General features: G+C 44.3%; 2 protein-coding genes across 2 annotated transcripts in view; one reads left to right on the top strand and one right to left on the bottom strand.

Annotated features, from left to right (window-relative positions):
• The first annotated feature begins 1,793 nt into the window (after window positions 1–1,793).
• Window positions 1,794–19,570, top strand: part of MGST2 (microsomal glutathione S-transferase 2) — a 38,840-nt gene continuing 21,063 nt past the window's right edge. Inside the window, exons 1-2 of the mRNA XM_060299745.1 lie at window positions 1,794–1,902; window positions 6,303–6,402. Coding sequence (XP_060155728.1) covers window positions 1,866–1,902; window positions 6,303–6,402 — 137 coding nt within the window. The 5' untranslated portion in view covers window positions 1,794–1,865. The remainder of the gene's footprint in view (window positions 1,903–6,302; window positions 6,403–19,570) is intronic.
• On the bottom strand, window positions 4,996–5,293 carry LOC115846410 (ribosomal biogenesis factor-like). Its single transcript, XM_060298813.1, has 2 exons — window positions 5,161–5,293; window positions 4,996–5,055 (listed from the first exon to the last, which is right to left on the bottom strand). Exons 1-2 carry the CDS (start codon window positions 5,278–5,280, stop codon window positions 4,996–4,998), a joined length of 180 nt encoding a protein of 59 aa, XP_060154796.1. The 5' UTR covers window positions 5,281–5,293.

Raw genomic sequence — 19,570 nt, 5'->3', positions numbered from 1 at the left:
ACATTCCTGGTGTTGGATGGCTGTCAGTTTCTGCCTGAGGCTTGGTGTAACCTGTAATCCTCTGCCCTGTGCCCTGCCCATCCCAGGGCAAAGGGCTCCCCAATGTAGGAAATGCCTTAGCACTCTGTAGCTTGATTTCCACACCCAGGGTCACAGAGCAAAGTGCTCCAGCTTCTGAAGGGGGAGAAAATGTTCTGCAGGACCGCTGCAATTCCCTGAATTTTTGCAACATGTAGGCTGGGGCATAGTTTCTCAAGTTTGGTTAATCTGAGTTTTGTTTGCTGCGTTGTTAAGGTGTTTTCAATTGGTCAGGACTTCCAGCAAGAGAATGAAATAAACACTAGGCACGTGGAAACCCTTTTCTGGGCTAGTTTTCAATCAGGAGTATTATGGTCCTTGATAATTGTGATCACTGACGGTTTCTGGGCATCCTCGGGCAGGTGGTGTGTTTTCTGTCTCTCTGTGGCCAGGCCTGTTGGCAGCAGAGACGGCTTGCCGTAGTACCAGTGGAAACCAGGACAACAAGCTGTCGTTTTTTGGAGGGACAGGGATAGAACACAGAGGGTGAAGTCAGGGAATAATTGGGGGGGATGCAACTGGTCTGAGAGAACATGTCTATAGTTATATATATATCTTTTCATCTATCACCAAAATTATTCAGAAATAGTTACATTTAGAGTTTACATTTCATAACAACAGTTCTTTCACATGGTTTGGGGTTGTTTTTATATTACCAAACTTTTCTCTGGTTTGCCTTATCCAGAGTATAATTTTGGTAACAAACACTGATTAACTAATAAGCTAAACTCTCACAAACTCTTGTAGTTTTTTTGAGTTTATATAGGGAACATAAACCTTTTAAAAACATTTTACTAGGGCTTCCCTGGTGGCACAGTGGTTGAGAGTCCACCTGCCAATGCAGGGGACACAGGTTCGTGCCCCGGTCCGGGAAGATCCCACATGCCACGGAGCGGCTGGGCCCGTAAGCCGTGGCCGCTGAGCCTGTGCATCCGGAGCCTGTGCTCCGCAGCGGGAGAGGCCACAGCAGTGAGGGGCCCGCGTACCACACACACAAAAAAGTTCTCAGCACAAGAAAAAAACTGTAATTATGTGAGGTGGTGGGTGTTAACCTAAACTTATTGTGGTGCTCATTTTGCAATATATACATATATCAAGTCATTATGTTGTAATCTGAAACTAAAACAATGCTATATGTTAATTATATCTCAACTAAAAAGAATTATGGTCACCACGATGATGGGAGAGTTGGGGTGACAGTGGGAGGAAGCCTGGCAGGGGGCTTAGGGCACTGTTGGAATATGCTGGACATGGGTTCAAATCCTAGATCTTCCATTTACTAGGAAATAAAGTTAGAATCGGCTTAAATTAGCATGTTAATCTCAGTGGGGTTAAATAAAATCTTCCATTGCCTCTCTTTTCCCATGGGAGGTGGGAAAGGTCTCATCAAGGCCTTGGAGCCAGGCAGGGGACTAAGGAGTCCAGACTTTGGAAGAGAAGGAGAGGGAATTGTTTTTGAGCTGGCTGAGACGGGTTAGCCGCAGGTGCTGAGGCTGGAGGGCTAACCCCGCAGGTCGGAGCTTGAGGAGATCTGAAGCGGGTCGGGGAAGCTGTGCCCGATCCAGGTGAAGATCTTTGACAGACAGCCTGGACCCGCCTGCCTCTCTGATTCCTGTTCCAGGGCAAAGGTCACGCAGCCGCTTGAACCTCCCTTTTTTTTTCTCTCTCCTTTCTCAGCTCTGTTCGCCTTATAAGGAAGGTCAGCCTTGCCAAGTTGAAAGTGCCTTTGTTATCTTCCCCTCGATTTCTGCGAATAGTCCCGTGAACCAGAACTTTCCACATGAAAGATGGCTGCTCTCTCTGTCCTCTCTGCCTGTCAGCAAAGTAAGCGTCCCGGTGTGTGTGTGTGTGTGTGTGTGTGTGTGTGTGTGTGTGTGTGTGTGTGTGTGTGTGTGTGTGTGTGTGTGTGTGTGTGTGTGTGTGTGTGTGTGTGTGTGTGTGTGTGTGTGTGTGTGTGTGTGTGTGTCAGAGAGGGAGCGTTTTGGGGTTTCTGCTCACTTGCTGGTGGTCCGTGGGCTTTGCAGAGCACGCTGTGCTCAGGGTCATCGGTGCCCCCGGACAGGCAGAGATTTGGAACATTCCAGGGATTAGTTCTTCCAATGGGGATGCCATGGGCCTTTGAGCCCAGAGATTCTGCATCATCTCTAGTTAGAACCCACAGCCTAGTTCGAGTGAGCATTAGAAATGCGGTAGGTAACCTGGGGGAAGTGGGCTATAAATATTAGTCTGGAGTGTTCCAAAGGTAACACTGTACCTGCTTATAAATCATGGCTGTGATTTCTTGAACCCTGATCTTTTAATTACTGTGTGTTTCTTAAATAAGCTGGGTATGGCAGGTATGATTATCAAGTTAAAAAAAAAATCTCCTGCAAAAATATGAGCTTCAGATTAAGTAATTCATTCTAAATTTTAAAGTGCCTTCCCACTAGGATTATTCAATATCCTGATTTCCTGGTTAAATAGAGGCTTCTTCTCCTCTGGGGTCACTTTTGCTCAATTCATATTATCTTAGGCATGTGCTTCCTTAACATGCAAAATGGGAAAAAGGGTCTGAGCCCTGGTGAGCACGACTTAGGAAGAACACGTATTTCTTTATTTTCCCAGTGTGCTTGTACCAGGAAACGGGGCAGAGCAGCGGACGTCTCAGCCCAAGCACGGGGCACCACGGTTTAGGATAGATAAAGAGTCTGCACACACACTCAATGGCAGACTTGCTAGCCAGTCTGTTTTGTGAGTTTATGAAAACATTATACCTTAAAACACATGTTTTGTGGTTTGATTTACCGTCTTTTCTGGAGTAAAGCAGGATGCTTATAGCCAACTAAAGCAGCACTTGGGTCTGAAACGCCTTGTGTTGACCCTCTACACGTAGGCACGGTCCACCCCGTGTGTGCCCATGTCCTGGCCCTGCAGAGAGCACAGGGGCAGCTCCACGGTTGCCCCAGGCTGTCATAGCCTCTGCCATCCCCACAGAGAGGTTCTGTTTGCTGGTGGGTGCAAGGGATGGTGTGAATTGCAGTCTGAAGTTCAGGCAGCTGAGTTAGGAAGGGGAGACGGGGCCAATGGTGGTTGGTGATAGATAGGGAAGAGAGAGAGAGGGAGGGAGTTGGCATTAAGAACCAGAATTCGCTGCTTTAGCGAAAGTCTGGTGTTTACAGAGGTGAGACGCCCTGTGCTATAGTAGAAGCAACTCAAGGCTTGAAAACAGACTTGTATCTTCTGGTCCAGCCACTTACAAGCTGGGTGCCCTTGGCCGGGAAAATCTGTCCTTCAGTGTCCTCATCAAAGAGGGTTAAACAGGACACCGGGTAGGAAGTGCCCACCATGGTGCCTGGCCCAGCGTTGGTGTTCAGCACAGTCACTTCCAGTCCTTGGCTGCTTCCCCACAGAGAGAAGCTTCTGGTGGATTGAGAGGCAGCCTTGCAGTGAAGAAGCCCAGCTGTGGCTGGGCTGAGAGTGGGGGCAGGATGAGGGGTCTTGATTCACTTTCCCCAGCACACGTGTCCCGCTGAGGCCCCTGACCTGAGACTCCTTGGAACTGGAGCTGATGCAACTGAGTCCTCCTTCCTGGGGCTGGAGGTGGGCGGGGTCTTCATTTACTGAAGCTCATTCCTCACATTTGCTGCCGCTCCAGACAGATGCCGACCAGGTGCAATGAACAACCAGAAAAAGCCAGCCCTGCAAAGCTTTCACTTATTCGCCTGAATTTTGAAGCTCTAGGTTCTGGCGCCGTTGCCAATAGAGAAATTTAGGAGCACACATCTTTCATCGTTTCCATTTTATCGTGAAAAGCAGAAGCCTTGCCCGGTGTGTTCTCTGAGGCTGCGGAGCACGTTAGAAGCAGTGGTAGCAGCAGGGTCCAGGGTGGCCAAGCCCCACTTTTCCCCTCCATAGATAGACCTCCTCTTTGGCTCCAGCTGAGGCCGTGAGCCACTGGCCTCTCCAACTTTATGCTGCCTTGAAAAGCCTTAGCCCAGGGTTGGAAACCGTCAGTGCCTAATCCCACACTTATCTTCACTCTACTCTCCCAGACTTCAGTGATATGACTACAGTTTGAACGAGAAAGAGGCCAGTCCACACTTAGATGTTCAGCTGTAGCTTCTAAATCAGGACCAACACTTTATTTGCAGCAGAGGGGAATGAAGGGGAAGGAAAGTAGCCGGCTGTGAGAGGCTTACTCGACCAGGTTCAGTATTTACTGACTTCTTGTTGGAGGGGAGATAGTACCATGATTCAGGAGGAAACACATGGCCCCTAATACTGTCACACAGTGAGAGACTGAAGCTGTAAACTTGGTGTGGAAAAGGAAATTATTTGTAAAACATTAGCAAGTAGGAAATGGATATCAAGGTACTAAAATAAGGGAGACCAGAACAGTGTTGGAGAGAAACTGAGAAACTGAAACTGGAAGAAATAATCTGAAGGGAAATAATAGACCCCAGAAGTTAACTACGGGGTAAAACGAGGGAGATAAGGACAGGAGGTGAGAACTATTTACAGAGGAGGAGGTGTGGGTCTGAAAGTGAAAGAGGGTCACAGAACTGATGATCAGAGGCAGGTGATCCCAGGCATTGGGGTTTCATAATCTAATGTATTTTCCATGCAGCAAATGCAGAAGAAAGTCATAATCATTTCATAATAGGGAAGCTGAGTCCTGCAAGGAGCCATCATCCCCAAGTTTTCTTGTGACCCCCCCCCGCTTCCTGTCCTTCCTCACCTCCAGGCAACTACTGATCTACTTTATGTCACTGTAGATTCACTTGCATTTCTGAGAATTTTATACAAATAAACTTATACAGTAATACTTTTTGGGGGGTCTTGCCTCTTTCATTTAGCATAAATTTTTGTATAAAACATTTAATTTATTGGTCTTTTGGGGGAATTCAGTGCATCACCAGTGTATTACAACTGAGCCATTCATCTTGTAGCTTCATCAACATTAACTGGTTCGTTTTCATGACACTGCTGAGGAATCAGCTGTTTCTGCAGAGGTTCAAGAGAAAGGCCTTTTGAGAAGTGTGCAAGTTCCTTTTGTATATCTACGAAAGCTTTATTCACTCAGTTATCTTTTTCATCATTCACAATGTTTATCTTAAGATTAGTGGTAACTGGTTTTGCTTTATTTTTAACCTTAAAGCCTTTTTGGCCGGCTATGTGGAATACATTCCTGGACTTCTGCCCTCTTAGTTTGTCCTTGGCCATTGTCAGACCTCCGATACCCCTCGTGCAGCTGCTCAAGTTCCAGGTGACACCATCTGCACACACCTCATTCTGCATAATTATTCTGAGATTCATCCATGTTGTTTCATTTATTAATAGTTCATTCCTTTTTACTGTTGAATAGTATCCTGTTGTATGGACAAAGCACAAATTATTTATCCACTCACTGTTGATAGACATTTGTGTTAGTCGGTGTTCTCCAGAGAAACAGAGCCAATAGGATACACACACACACACACACACGTACACACTCTCACATATCTATTTTAAGAAATTGGCTCATATAATAGTTGGGGCTGGTGAGTCTGACATTTGCAGGATGGATTGCAAGACTGGAAATTCCAACAAGAATTGACGTTGCAGTCTTGGGTCCAAAGGGAGGCAAAAATCTCTTCCTCTTTGGGGGACCTCAAACTTTTTTCTTAAGGCCTTCAGCTGATTGGGTGAGGCCCACCCACAATATGGAGGGTCATCTGCTTTACTCAAAGTCTACTGATGGAAATGTTAATCACCTCTAAAAAATACCTTCACAGCAACATCTAGACTGGTGTTTGACCAAACAACTGGGCACCATGGATAGCCTAGTTGACATATAATCTTAACCATCAGGGAGTTGTTCCTAATTTTTGGCTATTACAAATAAAGCTGTTGTAAACATTTGTGGAAGGGTGTTTTTATGGACGTATGACTTAATTTCTCATGGGGAAATTCTAGTTGTGGAATGACTGAATCATATGGTCAATGTATGTCTAACTAAAAAATTCCTTCCAAATGGTTTTCCAAAGCAGTTGTATCATTTTACATTCCCACCAGCAGTGTGTGAGAATTCCAGTTGATTTTGTATCTTCACTTGTCTGTCTGTCTTTTCTAGTTGGTATGATCTGTCTTTTTAATTTTAGACATTTTAATAGGTATGTAGTGTATCTAACTGTGGTTTAAACTTGCATTTTACTAATGAATAATGATGTGCCACATGTTTAATGTTCGTTCCTCTTTACTTGCAGGTTATTTCGCTTTGCAGGCAGGAAAGGCGAGATCAAAATACAAAGTCACAGCCCCAGCAGTCTCTGGGTCACCAGAGTTTGAGAGAATATTTCATGCACAGTGAGTAATGCTTTTCCCTTCAGGGGTATGGATCTGCCACATACACACAATTTCTAATTAGGGGAAAGATACGCAGAGAAGATATGCCATTATAACAAACCACTCTTCATGGCCAAGACCCTTCTCATGATCCTTGAGGTTTGAAGTAGACAGTGCATGGAGTTTCTACCCACCTATATTACAAATTCAGAGGATACATTTACAGAAAAGGCTGGGATCTTAGGGGGGATTGCTATATGTCTCTAAGTGTGGCAGTTTGGTCCAAGAGCCTGGAAGGGGCTCCCTGAGAGTTCAGTAGCCTCATGTTGGAATAGTTATGCTATCAGTTTTCTATCTGAAATCTTTACTTCTTCCTCTCCACTTCAAAACAGAGGTAGGTCAGTGTTATCCTCTGCCAATAACCCATTTCCTAAAATCAGAAACCTATAATAATGAGAAAGCTTTCTATTTCATGTGTATTCATAGTTTTTTTTTTTTTTTTAACATCTTGTGCTCCTTGCCTTTTCAGATCCACACAGAATGTTCCACTATAAACACCACGAATTTGCCTGATGCAAGATGCTAGGGCTCCCTTTACATTTAATCCCCCAAACCCGGTGCTTTTAAAAACATTGCACATATCACCATTTATACATTGCTTGGTTCTTTTGTTAATAGTTTGGGATTTTTCATGTTTGTTCATGAGTGAGGTTGGACTATAATTTTTCTTTTTTTGTATGGTCCTTGCTCATTTTGATATCAAGATTATGTTAGCCTCACAGAATGAATTAGAGAATTATTTTCTCAGAGTTTTAATAAGATTGGAAGAGTGTGTTCCTTCAGAGTTGTTAGAATTCACCTATAAAATGATCTAGACCAGATGTTTTTCTTGTGAAAAAAAATTAAACTATGAGATTTGATTTCTTTAATGATTATGGAATTACTTAGTTTTTTTTATTATGTCTTGAATTAGTTTGGGTCAGACATGGCCCTTGAACTGTGAACATTGGTCTCTTGTCCATCTAATTGCTCCAAGGAGGATGGCACACACTATTTCCTTAGGCTTGAAAGTGTGATGAACACCACTGGTAGTACAAGAGATAACTTTAAGAGGTGCATAGGCATGTTTCAACATTTTTTAAAATGTGGTAAGAATGTGTAACTTGAGCTCTACCCTGTTAACAAAATGTTGAGGGTATAATATATTACTGTTGACTAGAGGTACAACGTTGCACAACAGATCTCTAGAGCTTATTCATCTAACTTGGCTGAAACTTTATGCCCAAGGTATGATTTTATTTTATTTTTTTAATTAAAAAAATTTTTTGTTTATTTATTTATTTTGGGTTGCATTTGGTCTTTGTTGCTGTGCGCGGGCTTTCTCTAGTTGTAGAGAGCAGGGGCTACTCTTCTTTGCAGTGTGCGGACTTCTCATTGCAGTGGCTTCTCTTGTTGTGGAGCACAAGCTCTAGGTGCGAGGGCTTCAGTAGTTGTGGCACGTGGGCTTAGTAGTTGTGGCCTGCGGGCTCTAGAGTGCAGGCTCAGTGGTTGTGGTACATGGGCTTAGTTGCTCTGCAGCATGTGGGATCTTCCTGGGCCAGGTCTCAAACCCGTGTTCCCCTGCATTGGCAGGCGGATTCTTCACCACTGTGCCACCAGGGAAGTCCCCCAAGGTATGATTTTAGATAACATTGGACCACATGATGAGAAAGTCATTTCCACTGTCTTTGAATATTTGTGTTATATCAAGTGGAAAGTATTGATTTGGTGCTGGTATGTCCCACATCCCCAAATATTTATTTTTAGCAGGGTAACACATGTATGTAGTCTGAAAATAAAGTGAGGTTACAAGCCTTATAACGACAAGTAATTCTCCTTATCCCCAATCCATCCCCAGAGACAGCCATTGGCCCTCCTTTTGACTACTACTTTTGGTATTTATTTCCATATTTCTAAATACTATGTGTTCACTGCTATTTATTGATTCACAAATTTTAGACATTATCAATTGACTTCCTTTTATGGCAGAAAAAATTTCATGCTCCTCTGTTTCCTCTTTTCCTCACTTCATCCTTCCAGAAAAGTTATATCACTTTGTTGAGTTAAATCAATGTTTATGTTGTTGTGATTAAGTAAATAATGTTCAAAGCTGAATCAAGTAGTATACTATGGTTACATTTCCTTCTTGTGTAGTTTTTTGCTTTACATGGGGTTAATAATTGCCTCTTTGTTTGTTTGCTTAGTTTCATCTCTGAATCTTCAGCAGAACTGAAAATTTCCTCTCAGTACATTTAAATACATTAAGTAAGCTAGTCATACCACTTGTTTTTCCTTGGAGTCATTTGTGCTTTAGTCTTCCATAGTTCTTCTCCAATCTGGAGGTTGCACTTTAGATCTGTTACGTAGCTGTCATCCCACAACTTCCTGTCATCATCCTAGGAATTTCCCTTATACCCTACTGATTTGGATCGCCTGTTTCCTGGATTTCATATTATCCTATGTATTGGTTTTTCTCTCTCGTTTTGGTGGAGCACATCCTCCAGACACTTCCTGAGAGAAGGGGAATGGTAGGTCTTGACACTTCTGAATATGCCTCTGTTTCTCTGTTAAAATCCTTACCCTCAGAATTTCGAAAACATTGTTTTCATTATTATCTAATTTCCACTGCTATTGTTGAGGTGTTCTGTGCTGTTCTGATGCTTTGTTTGGAAACTGTAGAAGCTTTAGGGTCTTCCCCTGATCCCCAGCCTGAGGTGTTACAGTGCTGTGCTGGCTCAGAGGCATTTTTCTTCACTATGCTGAACCCTAGAGGAGTTTTTTTCACAGCCTGAAAACTCATACCCTTTTGTTCTAGAATATTTTAAAATATTGTTTACCCCTAAATTTTGTCTTCTTATTTTCTCTGTTCTTTTATTCTTTTAAAAAATATTTATTTATTTATTTGGCTGCACCGGATCTTAGTTGCATCACGTGGGATCTTCGTTGTGGCCTGTAGGATCTTTTATTTATTTTATTTTATTTATTTATTTAAAAATATTTATTTACTTATTTATTTGGTTGTGCTGGGTCTTAGTTGCGGCAGGTGGGCTACTTAGTTGCAGCTCGCCAGCTCCTTAGTTGTGGCATTCAGGCTCCTTAGTTGTGGCATTCGAACTCTTAGTTGCAGCATGCATATGGGATCTAGTTCCCTGACCAGGGATCGAACCAGGGCCCGCTGCACTGGGAGTGGGAGTCTTAACAACTGGACCACCAGGGAAGTCCCTCATTCTTTTTTTAAAAAATAGATTCATTTATTTATTTATTTTTGGCTGTGTTGGCTCTTCATTGCTGCGCACGGGCTTTCTCTAGTTGCAGTGAGTGAGGGCTACTGTTCATTGCGGTGCGCGGGCTTCTCATTGCGGTGGCTTCTCTTGTTGCGGAGCACAGGCCCTAGATGTGTGGGCTTCAGTAGCTGCAGCATGCAGGCTCAGTAGTTGTGGCTCACGGGCTCTAGAGTGCAGGCTCAGTAGTTGTGGCACACGGGCTTTGTTGCTCTGTGGCATGTGGGATCTTCCCGGACCAGGGCTCAAACCCGTTTCCCCTGCACTGGCAGGCAGATCCTTAACCACTGTGCCACCAGGGAAGCCCTGTCCCTCATTCTTAAAATATATATTAGTCGTAAGTTGACCTCCTGGACTGATCTTTAGTTTTCTTTCATCTTGAGTTTTTCATCTTCTTGGACTTTTGTTCTTTCAGGGAATTTCTTGAACTTCCAACTTTTTACTGATTTTTTAAAAAATTCAAATATGAATTTAATTCCTAAGAATTAATTTTTATCCTTTGATTGTTCTTTAGTTCTTCTTGTTGCTGCTGCTGTTATATCATTCCTTTCTTGTCTCATAGATGCAGTTTATTCTCTTCTGAGGATTTTAATGATTTTTTAAAAAAAATCTTCCTTTATCATTTCTGTTTCTTCCAAGTTCCTTCTTACTTTTCTATTTTGGCCTTTGCCTTTAATTTTTATTTGTTATTCACCTGTTAAGTGTTTTTTGAGCACCTCTATGTATTAGGCACTGTTGGGAGATAGTAGTGAACAACTCCAACAAGGATCCTTGCCCTCTTGAAGTTTATCTTGTAGCCAAGGAAGACAGAAGATACACAATAAGCAGATAATACCATAAGAAAATAAGATATTGTGTAAGAGGGTGGTGTTAAGCTATACAACAAAAACGACAGCATTACATAGGGACGTGGGGGAGGGCTGCTGGGGGGTGAGCTAGAGTGGGTTGCAGTTTAAACAGAGTGGTCAGTGTAGTCCCCACTGTGAAGGTGGCACTTGAACAAAGACTTGAAGCAGGTGAAGGAATTAGCCATGTGGCCATGTAGGGAAGATGCTTTTGAGATAGAGGAAGTAGCCAATGCAAGGACTTTAAGTGGAAATGTGACTGGTGGGTTAGCAAAGAAGTTAGTGTAGCTGAGAGAGGAAGCTGGCAGAGAGTGGTAGGAGGGAAAGTCAGAAAGGTAATGGATGACCAGACCAGGCAGGGCCTTGAAGGCCATTGTAAGGACTTTGGCTTTTTCTCTAAGTGAAATGGAAAGTCGTTACAGGGTTTTAAGCAGAGGAGTAACACGATCTTGTATTTTAAAAGGATTACTTTGTCTGTTTTGCAGAGAATAGACTGGGCGCATTGGTAGAAGCAGAAAATTCAGTTAGGAAGCTACTGCAAAAATTCGGGTGAGGGATGATGGTGACTTGAACCAGGAAGATAGCAGATGACGTATGAGATACGGCAGATTCTGTATATATTTTGAGGGTAGAGCCAATAGGATTTCAACAAATATGAACTGTGAGAAGAGTCAGGAACCGCTTTCAGATTTTTGGCCTGAGCATCCTGAAGGATGGAATTGTGATTAACTGAGTCAGAGAGGGCTGCAGGAAGAGCAGTTTTGGGGGGAAGACCAGGAGATGGGACTTAACGCTACAGCTAAGGAGAGGCTCTAGACACTGTGCTCTACTAAGCTATTTGGATCGTTTGTTAGTACATCATAAACTGGCTAATACATTGTTGCTTACACATCCAAGCAGAGATAGAGAGTAGACAGTTGGATATACCAGTCTGCATTTTAGCAGGGAGATCTGAACTGGAAATATAAATTCAGGAGTCATTGGCACATGAAAACCATTTAAAGCCAGGACACTGGATGACATCTTTAAGGGCGTGGGTATAGGTCAAAAAGAGGAGAGGACCAAGGACTGAACCTAGAGCCCTCCAGCGTGATGAGGCCAAGAAAACAAGGGTCCAGCAAAGAGATCAGAGCAAAAGAGACCCTAGAGGCTTTACTCAAATGTCAGGTCATTCTTGATTGGCTATCTGTGCAATTTAAGAAAGAGGCACTAGGGAGAGAACTGGGGGCTCTGTGTGCAGAGATGGGGCTTACTGAGAAGGCAGCTTCACTGAAGGGTGATGGATCAGGAGGCAGCCTTCTTCTGGGGGGACCCCAGATGATGGCATCTGTAGGTCATCTTTATGGGACCGTTAACTTCCTCTAGGAAAAAAACCCTTAACTCCCCTGTGAGGGAGGAGGGAGTGAAGGGTGAGGGAGGAGGGTGGGTATATTAGGCCTGCCTTCTAGTAGTCTGACAGTGTGGTGGGTGAAGGAAGGAAGCTTCTTCCACTCTGCAGTATGTGAATTCGCACTATGATCAGTACAGAATTTTACCCTCACGCTCCATTGTTCTTGGAGCCCCCAGAGATTCTCTGGTTCAGTTTCTCCGGACAATAATCCTCCCATCTCCTCTGATGGAGGAGTAGGGTGGGGCTCAGAGGTGGAGCAGAGCCAAAGGCCTCCTTCTACAGTCTTTCAACTAGTTCTTCTGTTTCAGCCTTTGGCCTCCAAGGGACCTGGGCCCCAGTGGCTGAGCCTCTTGGGTTCTGGGATAAGGATTGTCTCAGTCTTTTTTTTTATTTGCCGTGCCGCGTGGCTTGTGGGATATAAGTTCCCCCACAAGGGACTGAACCCGGGCCCTCGCCAGTGACAGTGCGGAGTGCTAGCCACTGTGCTGCCGGGGAATTCCTTGTCTCAGTCTTCACTGCTTCTTCCTCCTACAGGCACGTAGCTTCAGCTTTCCGCACTCTGCCAGCTCAGCTATGGTTCCCCTTGTGCTGGTTTTCCGTCAGAAATTTGCTACCATCTCTCTTCCACTGCTGTGTCTGCTCCCGTTCTCTCTGTTCTTGAAGACTTTCTATCTATTTTTTATTCCTTTACTGGCATTTTAGTGAGGTTTCAGGAGGGAGAAGAAACAAACACGGGTTCAATCTGCCATGTTTAGCAGGAAGTCCTTGGGATGTGTTCTCGACACCATCTGGACACCCATTTCCCCCCATTCAGCAGAGGAAGGGTCTCATGCTCAGAGTCTCCAGCAATCAATAGCATCTAATAAGAATCTGACAACTTTCTGTTTTCATGGCATTTATTTTTATACTTATCTTTTATTTAGAAAGTTACACTTTTACATCACTACCGCAAGTGGGAACAATTTCATTTTTCCGAATTTGTCCTAGTCAAAAAGAAGTTGATTCATAGAAAAATAATAAGAGGTATATGGAGAAGCTAAATTTCTGACAGTAATATATTAATGTTTGGAGTTTGGGAGATACCATACTATTCATACAAATGATCACAGGAGGAAATTCTGCATCTTCTCACTTTGTCTTTCATGTTCTGAGACTTTGTTGGGGAGTGTTGGATTTCCAGCGGGCTAGATTCTTGGGTCACTTCTGGTTCTATGTTCGTTCACATAGTTTTCACAGATTTGATTTTCTTTCGAGGTACTGCTCTCTCCTTCCTTTTCTGCATCTGGACGCCTCTTGTCCTGGGAATAAAGCTGGACACCATTTCCAAATATTTCTCTTAAGTTGCTGTTTATAAGTATCCAAATCCAATTTCCTTGTTAGATGTGTTTTGTTTGATTACTCATGGCAGAACAGAGAGGGGTTAAAAAATAATAGCCAATATTAGGGTGGGGTGGGGGATTTGGAGCCATAAAATACCTTTAAGGTCACAGTATAGTTGTCCTGGGTTCTCTCTGAAGGGTGGATGGGAATGGTCCTACTCCCTTCTCTGAATTTCTTCTTGGATATTCCAGGGCACTAGCCCAGTTCTTCCCTTAGGTTCGAAGGTTTACGATGAACTTGGCCAGATCAGAGAAGATTCGTGGCTGATGAAGCCATTTCGACTTTATCTAAGGTAGTTAGGGCAGGAGCCCCTGGGATAACCAGTTTATTCCAAAGCCTACTCGGCTACCTATTCTCTTTTTCAGGGAAGGCTCCCTTGAGCTCTGCAAATCCCCAAGAGGGAATGCACTTTCTTTTCTGGCTCTTCTGCACCAAAGCGTTGAGTCCCTTCAGCCTCCCTTGAAGATCTTATGGCCTCATGAGTAACAGAAACGCTGCCTCTTCCCCTACTCTTTCTCCTGCTGCTTTGCCCTAAGCGTAGTCAAGAAGCCCGCTGTTATGACTAATTCTTTCTTTGAGCGGAATTTGGCATCTCATAGCAACCATTTCAAGGTCCCTCTGACCACCCCTGAAGTCCCTGTTTCCTGTCCGAGGGTCGCCTCAAGTTGGATACTTACCTGTCAAGCAGCGAGGATCATTATGGAGCCAGGGCCCCTTCTCTAGAGGCCCCATTCACTTCCTCTTCCCTTCCTCCAGGGAGGGCATTAGGGGTGACTCTTTCTAGAGTTTTGCAGTTTTTTGCCAGAATACACTCTTTGAAATTATGAAAATAGCAGCTATAATTTCATGGAGGGCCATTTCTTCATGGTATTGCTAAGGTTAGAAAATTCTATCTAGTCTAATTTGAGCACCTTGATCCCTTTAGATTAAAGGCTTTTATAAATTTAAAAAGTAGATCCAAGTAATAAATTGATCTTGTTGTAATTTAAATATATTTCCTCTGATTCTGTCCTCACCGGAAGAGAAGAATAGCTGCTGATGACCTCACTCTTTTTCATACACTTGAGGACCATTATTAAATGTCTTTCATCTGCTGTATTTTGAGGCTAGGTAGCAGAAATTCAGCTTCTTTTTTCAATCATTAAAAAATTTGGTTGTTCTCTTTAGACTAAAATTTTTCGTATTATTTCTAAACCTGGAGCCTAGAAATGTACCTAGTATCCCAACAATGGTTCCATCAGTTCTGGGTGAGGTAGAAGAATTGCCTCTTACTTCTTTCTTGTATGTACTCTATTTGCTTAATGCTGAATTATTAAGTTCCTGTTCCAGAATTAACCTGCCACAAGGCACAAGTAAACCCAATCATCATGAACCTGAGAACTCTTTAGAAATGTTAGCCTTTTCTTACTCTACTAGAGTTCTTCTTTTTCTTCTTCCTTTTTTTTTTTTTTTTTTTGCCATTTACTAACTCCTTATAGTCACTTTGAATCCTGAAATTAAAACTGTTGACAATAATACATGCCTAAAACCTATGGAGAAAAGGAAAATTCACAATAGAGTAATTTTTCAAATATTCTGCAGCACCAGGATTATAGTAATGTGAGTCACCTACTTTTGTAGTAAGTACAAAAATGATAAATAATAGAGGGACAATAAACACATCTCCATTCTTATTACAAGTGTACCGATCTTAGACATTAGCTGAAATCCCAAGATGTACTTTTTCACTGAGTTATAAAGGGCTTGGGTTCTCCAAGATGAGAGAGTGACTAAACGATGAGTCTTCACACTCCACCCTCCTCTAAAACCCACCTTGTATGAGTCAGCTGGGGCCACTGAAACAAAATGCCATAGACTGGGTGGCTTCCATGACAGATATTTATTTTTCACAGTTTTGGAGGCTGCAAGTCTAAGATCAAGGTTCTGGCTGATTCTATTTCTGGTGAGAGCTTTCTTCTCTTGCCTTAATGTGTCCTCACATGGCCTTTCCTTGGTGGAGGGGTGGGAGAGGGAGAGAGGGAGAGAGAGAGAGAGGGAGGGAGAGAGAGAGAGTCAGAGTCAGTCAGTCTGGCAGGTGTCAGAGAGCTCTCTGGTGTTTCTTCTTATAAGGGCACCAATCCTATTGGATCAGGGCTCCACACTTCTGATCTCATGTAACCTTAATTACTTCCTTACTCCAAATACAGCCTCACTGAGGGGTTAGGGCTTCAGCATGTAAGTTTTGGAGAGACAAACATTTAGTCCACACCACCACCAAACAGCTTCTGTCACACAAGCTGGGTGATTCTCAGGTAGTCAGGGGACGAGAGGCAGCTAGAATTTGGATGAGCTGCCAGCCTCACTCCCTCATCTCCCCATCCTGTTCCTTATCAGCAGTACCACTGAAGTGCTAGTTAGATTTCATGCCCTCCTGCCATTAGCAGCAGCCTCCCTCCCGTGTCCCAGAGGGTTACTTGACAAGGGACAATTTAGATAGTTACAGGTCTATATAAAAGGATTAGCTCCAGCAACCTCTCATCCCCAAGCCTTTTCTGAGCATATTAACCTGTTGCTCTGACCCTCCAGCCAGTGTAATAATCCGAAACACTTCTTAGGGTCAAAAGCCAGCAGACCAATTCTGGGTCTCTGTTAATAGTGCAAGTAGCTCATGGAGGTGTGCAACCTACTGGTGGTGTTTCAGAACAAGTCACCAAAACAAAAGAAGAAAAAGGAGCAGCGAAAATCTTGAACGAGGGAAACCTCCTTTAAGTTGCCTTGTCTGCGTTTTATTTTTAAAAGTTGTCATACTCTAAGCATGGCATTAGAGGTGTCCTCCGGCTGTCCAGGTTTTCCTCTATGGGAAATGGTTCAGATTTTCTATGAACGTGATTGTCATAAGCAAAGTCGCATGTTGAGTGCTTACGAGAAATCTATCAAATAGCAGAAATATTCAGAAGTGTTTTAAGGCCAAAGATTTCCCAAGTGATGTGTACACATTGAGGGGCACACTAAGGACTCTGCTGTGGGAGTGAGGAAAACATTGGAGCTCCTATTTATATTTACTGTTAAAATATCATCTTTTAATTTCTAGTTTGTGTTTGTTTTATAATGTACATGATACTCTTTTCCAGTCGAATGTATTAACTGTGCTGATGGATCAATCCCATATTCCCAGTGGTTTAATGTAACGGAAGTTTACCGTTTTTCTTGCTCACGTCAAGTCCTGCATGGGTGTTCCTGGTTAGGTGGCCTTTCACATGGTCATTTAGGGACCAAGGCTTCTTCCATCTAAGGGTTTTGTCCCCATCCGGGTCCTCAGCATTCTCTCCACGCAACCAGTGCGTGGGGTGAAGGGAGCTTGGCACACCAGCTGCTTAGCCATCTGGCTCAGAAGTGACGTATTTCATTTCACTTACTTTCCATTGGCAAGAAGTAGCCCCACTAAGATCCCAGGAGGCGGGGAAGTGTATCCCTGACTGGGCAGCTACTGCACAGCACCAACTTCACACCATCCCTGTTGTCAGCCAGCCGCCTCTGCTATAGTAGGACGTGCAGATATTTTTTATTGGGGTTGTGCAATTAAAAAAAGTCAGAGACTAGGGTTTTAGGCACTGCCAGAACACAATATGATTCTTTCTTTTCCAGTATGGGGTGAGCTTTATAGTACATACACTTAATGACGGAGATAGGGCCCAAGCAGTCCTTAGTTTAGGACTTCCTTCACTGCTCCCAGCCTTCGGGTCCAGACAGGGATCTGCAGTGGTCACATGTCCTGAGCCCCCAGGCCCAGGCTCCCTTGGAGTTGGGGACGGACGATGGGGGCTTTCAGTGGCTTTAAATATACAATCTCCATTGGCTCCACTGGCCCATCTTCTAGGGTGACCAACTCTTGCCAGTTTGCCTGGAACTTTCCCAGTTTTAGCACTCCGATTTCTGTGTCCCAGGAAATCCCTCTGTTCCAGGCAAAGCCCGGATTGTCCTGGTTTAAAAAATCAAAGTCCCCCGTTCTGAAAACCTGTTCAGTCCAGGGCAAACCAGGATGGCTGGTCGCCCCACTGTTCTTCCAGTAAAGACTCTTTCTGTTATTACCCCTGGGTGGAACTTGAGGCCCATGGTGACATCTGCCTATAACAAAAGAGAAGCTTCTCCCTTATCTTTTTATGGGAAGCTTAAATATCAAAGAGCACAGGATTATAGTGCAAAGAGGGCTCTCACAAGGGAATGAGTAGACAGACTCATTTTCCCTCAGCGTGGACACGCAGGAAATGGGGCGGTCCAGCGATGGTTAGAACCAACATTACCCTCTGTTCCCACGCAAAGGGAAACTGACACAGCTGCTGCCAGCTGATTTCTGTCCCATTTCTGTCCCCTAGATTTCTCCTGAGGATCTCCTATAATATAATCTGCCTTCATGTCCAAAAAGAGATCATCAATTATTTTCACTTTGGTTTTCCTGGCAAAGTGACTGTAATTAGTCACTGATAGGATTCAGCAGGCAGCAGCAGGGAAGACCGTTAGCAATAGCAGGGCCCCAGGTTGGCTGTCAGAGAATTATTTTCAATCTCTGAAAGGTGATAGTGGGACACATCTTCAGGGCTTAAGGCGGGTCGGTAAACAAGGGACTAGGAGAAAAGTACAACGAGCGCAGCTGGGACAGGAGGTCAGGGTGAGACCAACAGTGACTAACGGCTTATAGGGGACAAAGAGTCTCATTTCTTAGGAGAGGAGGGTGCAGAGATATGGTACTGAACTGCCCACATCCACCAGGCTGTGCCCTCTGGGAGCACAAATGCAGTTACACTCACATCCCTGCCTGAGTCTCCGTGACTTCTAACCGCTCCCCCGGGACCTCGGCACCCCTTTCCTCCATCTTCTCAGTTACTTCCTGGAGCCCCCGGGCACGTGGGCAGGGACAGCTCTGCTGCCTAGCAATTGAAGTGGGGGGCCATGCCACTGCCGTGCTCCAGTCCTCCGGTCCTGTGAGTTCGGGATCCCTCCCCAGGCCCTGGAGTCTTCCGTGACTGCTCTCCGGCTGCTCTTTGGTCTGTGGCAGAGGGAGGTGAGGGCTGTGGCTCTCTGCAGCTGTTTGGCACTTCTGTCTGAGGCATAGCACTGCAGGCATCTGGAGTTTCACCAGTCCTTTCATGAAGACCGTCCTTCAGCTTTCAGCCTGGTCTCCACTCAGGTGTGAAACCCGTACCCTGGCTTGGGCAGGGGTGGGAAAGACCCCAGAACATCCCTCCGTTTTCCTCATTTCCTCTTTCCTCACTCTTGCTTGCCCAGAGAGCTTCCTCTTGCAAATAAGAGACACAAAAGCGCACCTGCATCTCAGTGTGTGTGGACGGATGCCCACAGGGGCCACAGACCCAAGGTTCTGCCTCTGCAGCTCAGTTTGGGCTTGGCTGGGATGCTTTTATATAATATCATCTGCCCCACATGCCTAGCCAAGGCTGCTAGTACAGTGGGGAGAAAAAACCTTCTAAATAGTCTTTATGAAGAATAACATGGACTGGTTTTGAGGGTGATTTTTAAAAATTTTTTTATTTATTTCTTTTGGCTGCGTTGGGTCTTTGTTGCTGCGTGTGGGCTTTCTCTAGTTACAGCGGGAGGGGGCTGCTCTTCGTTGAGGTGCGGTGGCTTCTCTTGTTGTGGAGCACAGGCTCTAGGCACGTGGGCTTCAGTAGTTGCAGCATGTGGGCTCAGTTGTTGCAGCATGTGGGCTCAGTTGTTGCGGCATGGGCTCTAGGGCACGCAGGCTTTGGTAGTTTTGGCACGCGGGCTCAATAGTTGTGGCTCGCGGGCTGTGGAGCGCAGGCTCAGTATAGTTGTGGCGTATGGGCTTAGTTGCTCTCTGGCATGTGGGATCCTCCTGGACCAGGGACCGTGTCCCCTGCATTGGCAGGCGGATTCCCAACCACTGCGCCACCAGGGAAGTCCGAGGGTGATTTTTTATTTTTTAAAAAAATCTCATCATGGATAATTTTGTGTCATGCTGTGAAAGAACTTACCCCTTAAATTTTGGGATAATTTAAGGTGTTTTACAAGACTAGATAGAAGATGGGACAATTGTGTTTTGTTTCCAAAAAGGATAAAACTCATAGAAGAAGACAAAGGGGATAATATCCTTGACATTGGGTGTGGAAAATAGAGCAACCTTCTGCTCCTGTTCTCTTTTACTTCATGGAAAACAGACCCATGGATTTAGCTGAGGAAAAGGAAATGTTTTTTAACATAGCTGTAATTATTCTGACTTCGCATTTGTAAAGTATCTTTCC

The sequence above is a fragment of the Globicephala melas genome, chromosome 5 (assembly GCF_963455315.2).
Source record: "Globicephala melas chromosome 5, mGloMel1.2, whole genome shotgun sequence".
In the NCBI taxonomy this organism is placed as follows: domain Eukaryota; kingdom Metazoa; phylum Chordata; class Mammalia; order Artiodactyla; family Delphinidae; genus Globicephala; species Globicephala melas.
This window is presented reverse-complemented; position numbering and strand designations above follow the sequence as displayed.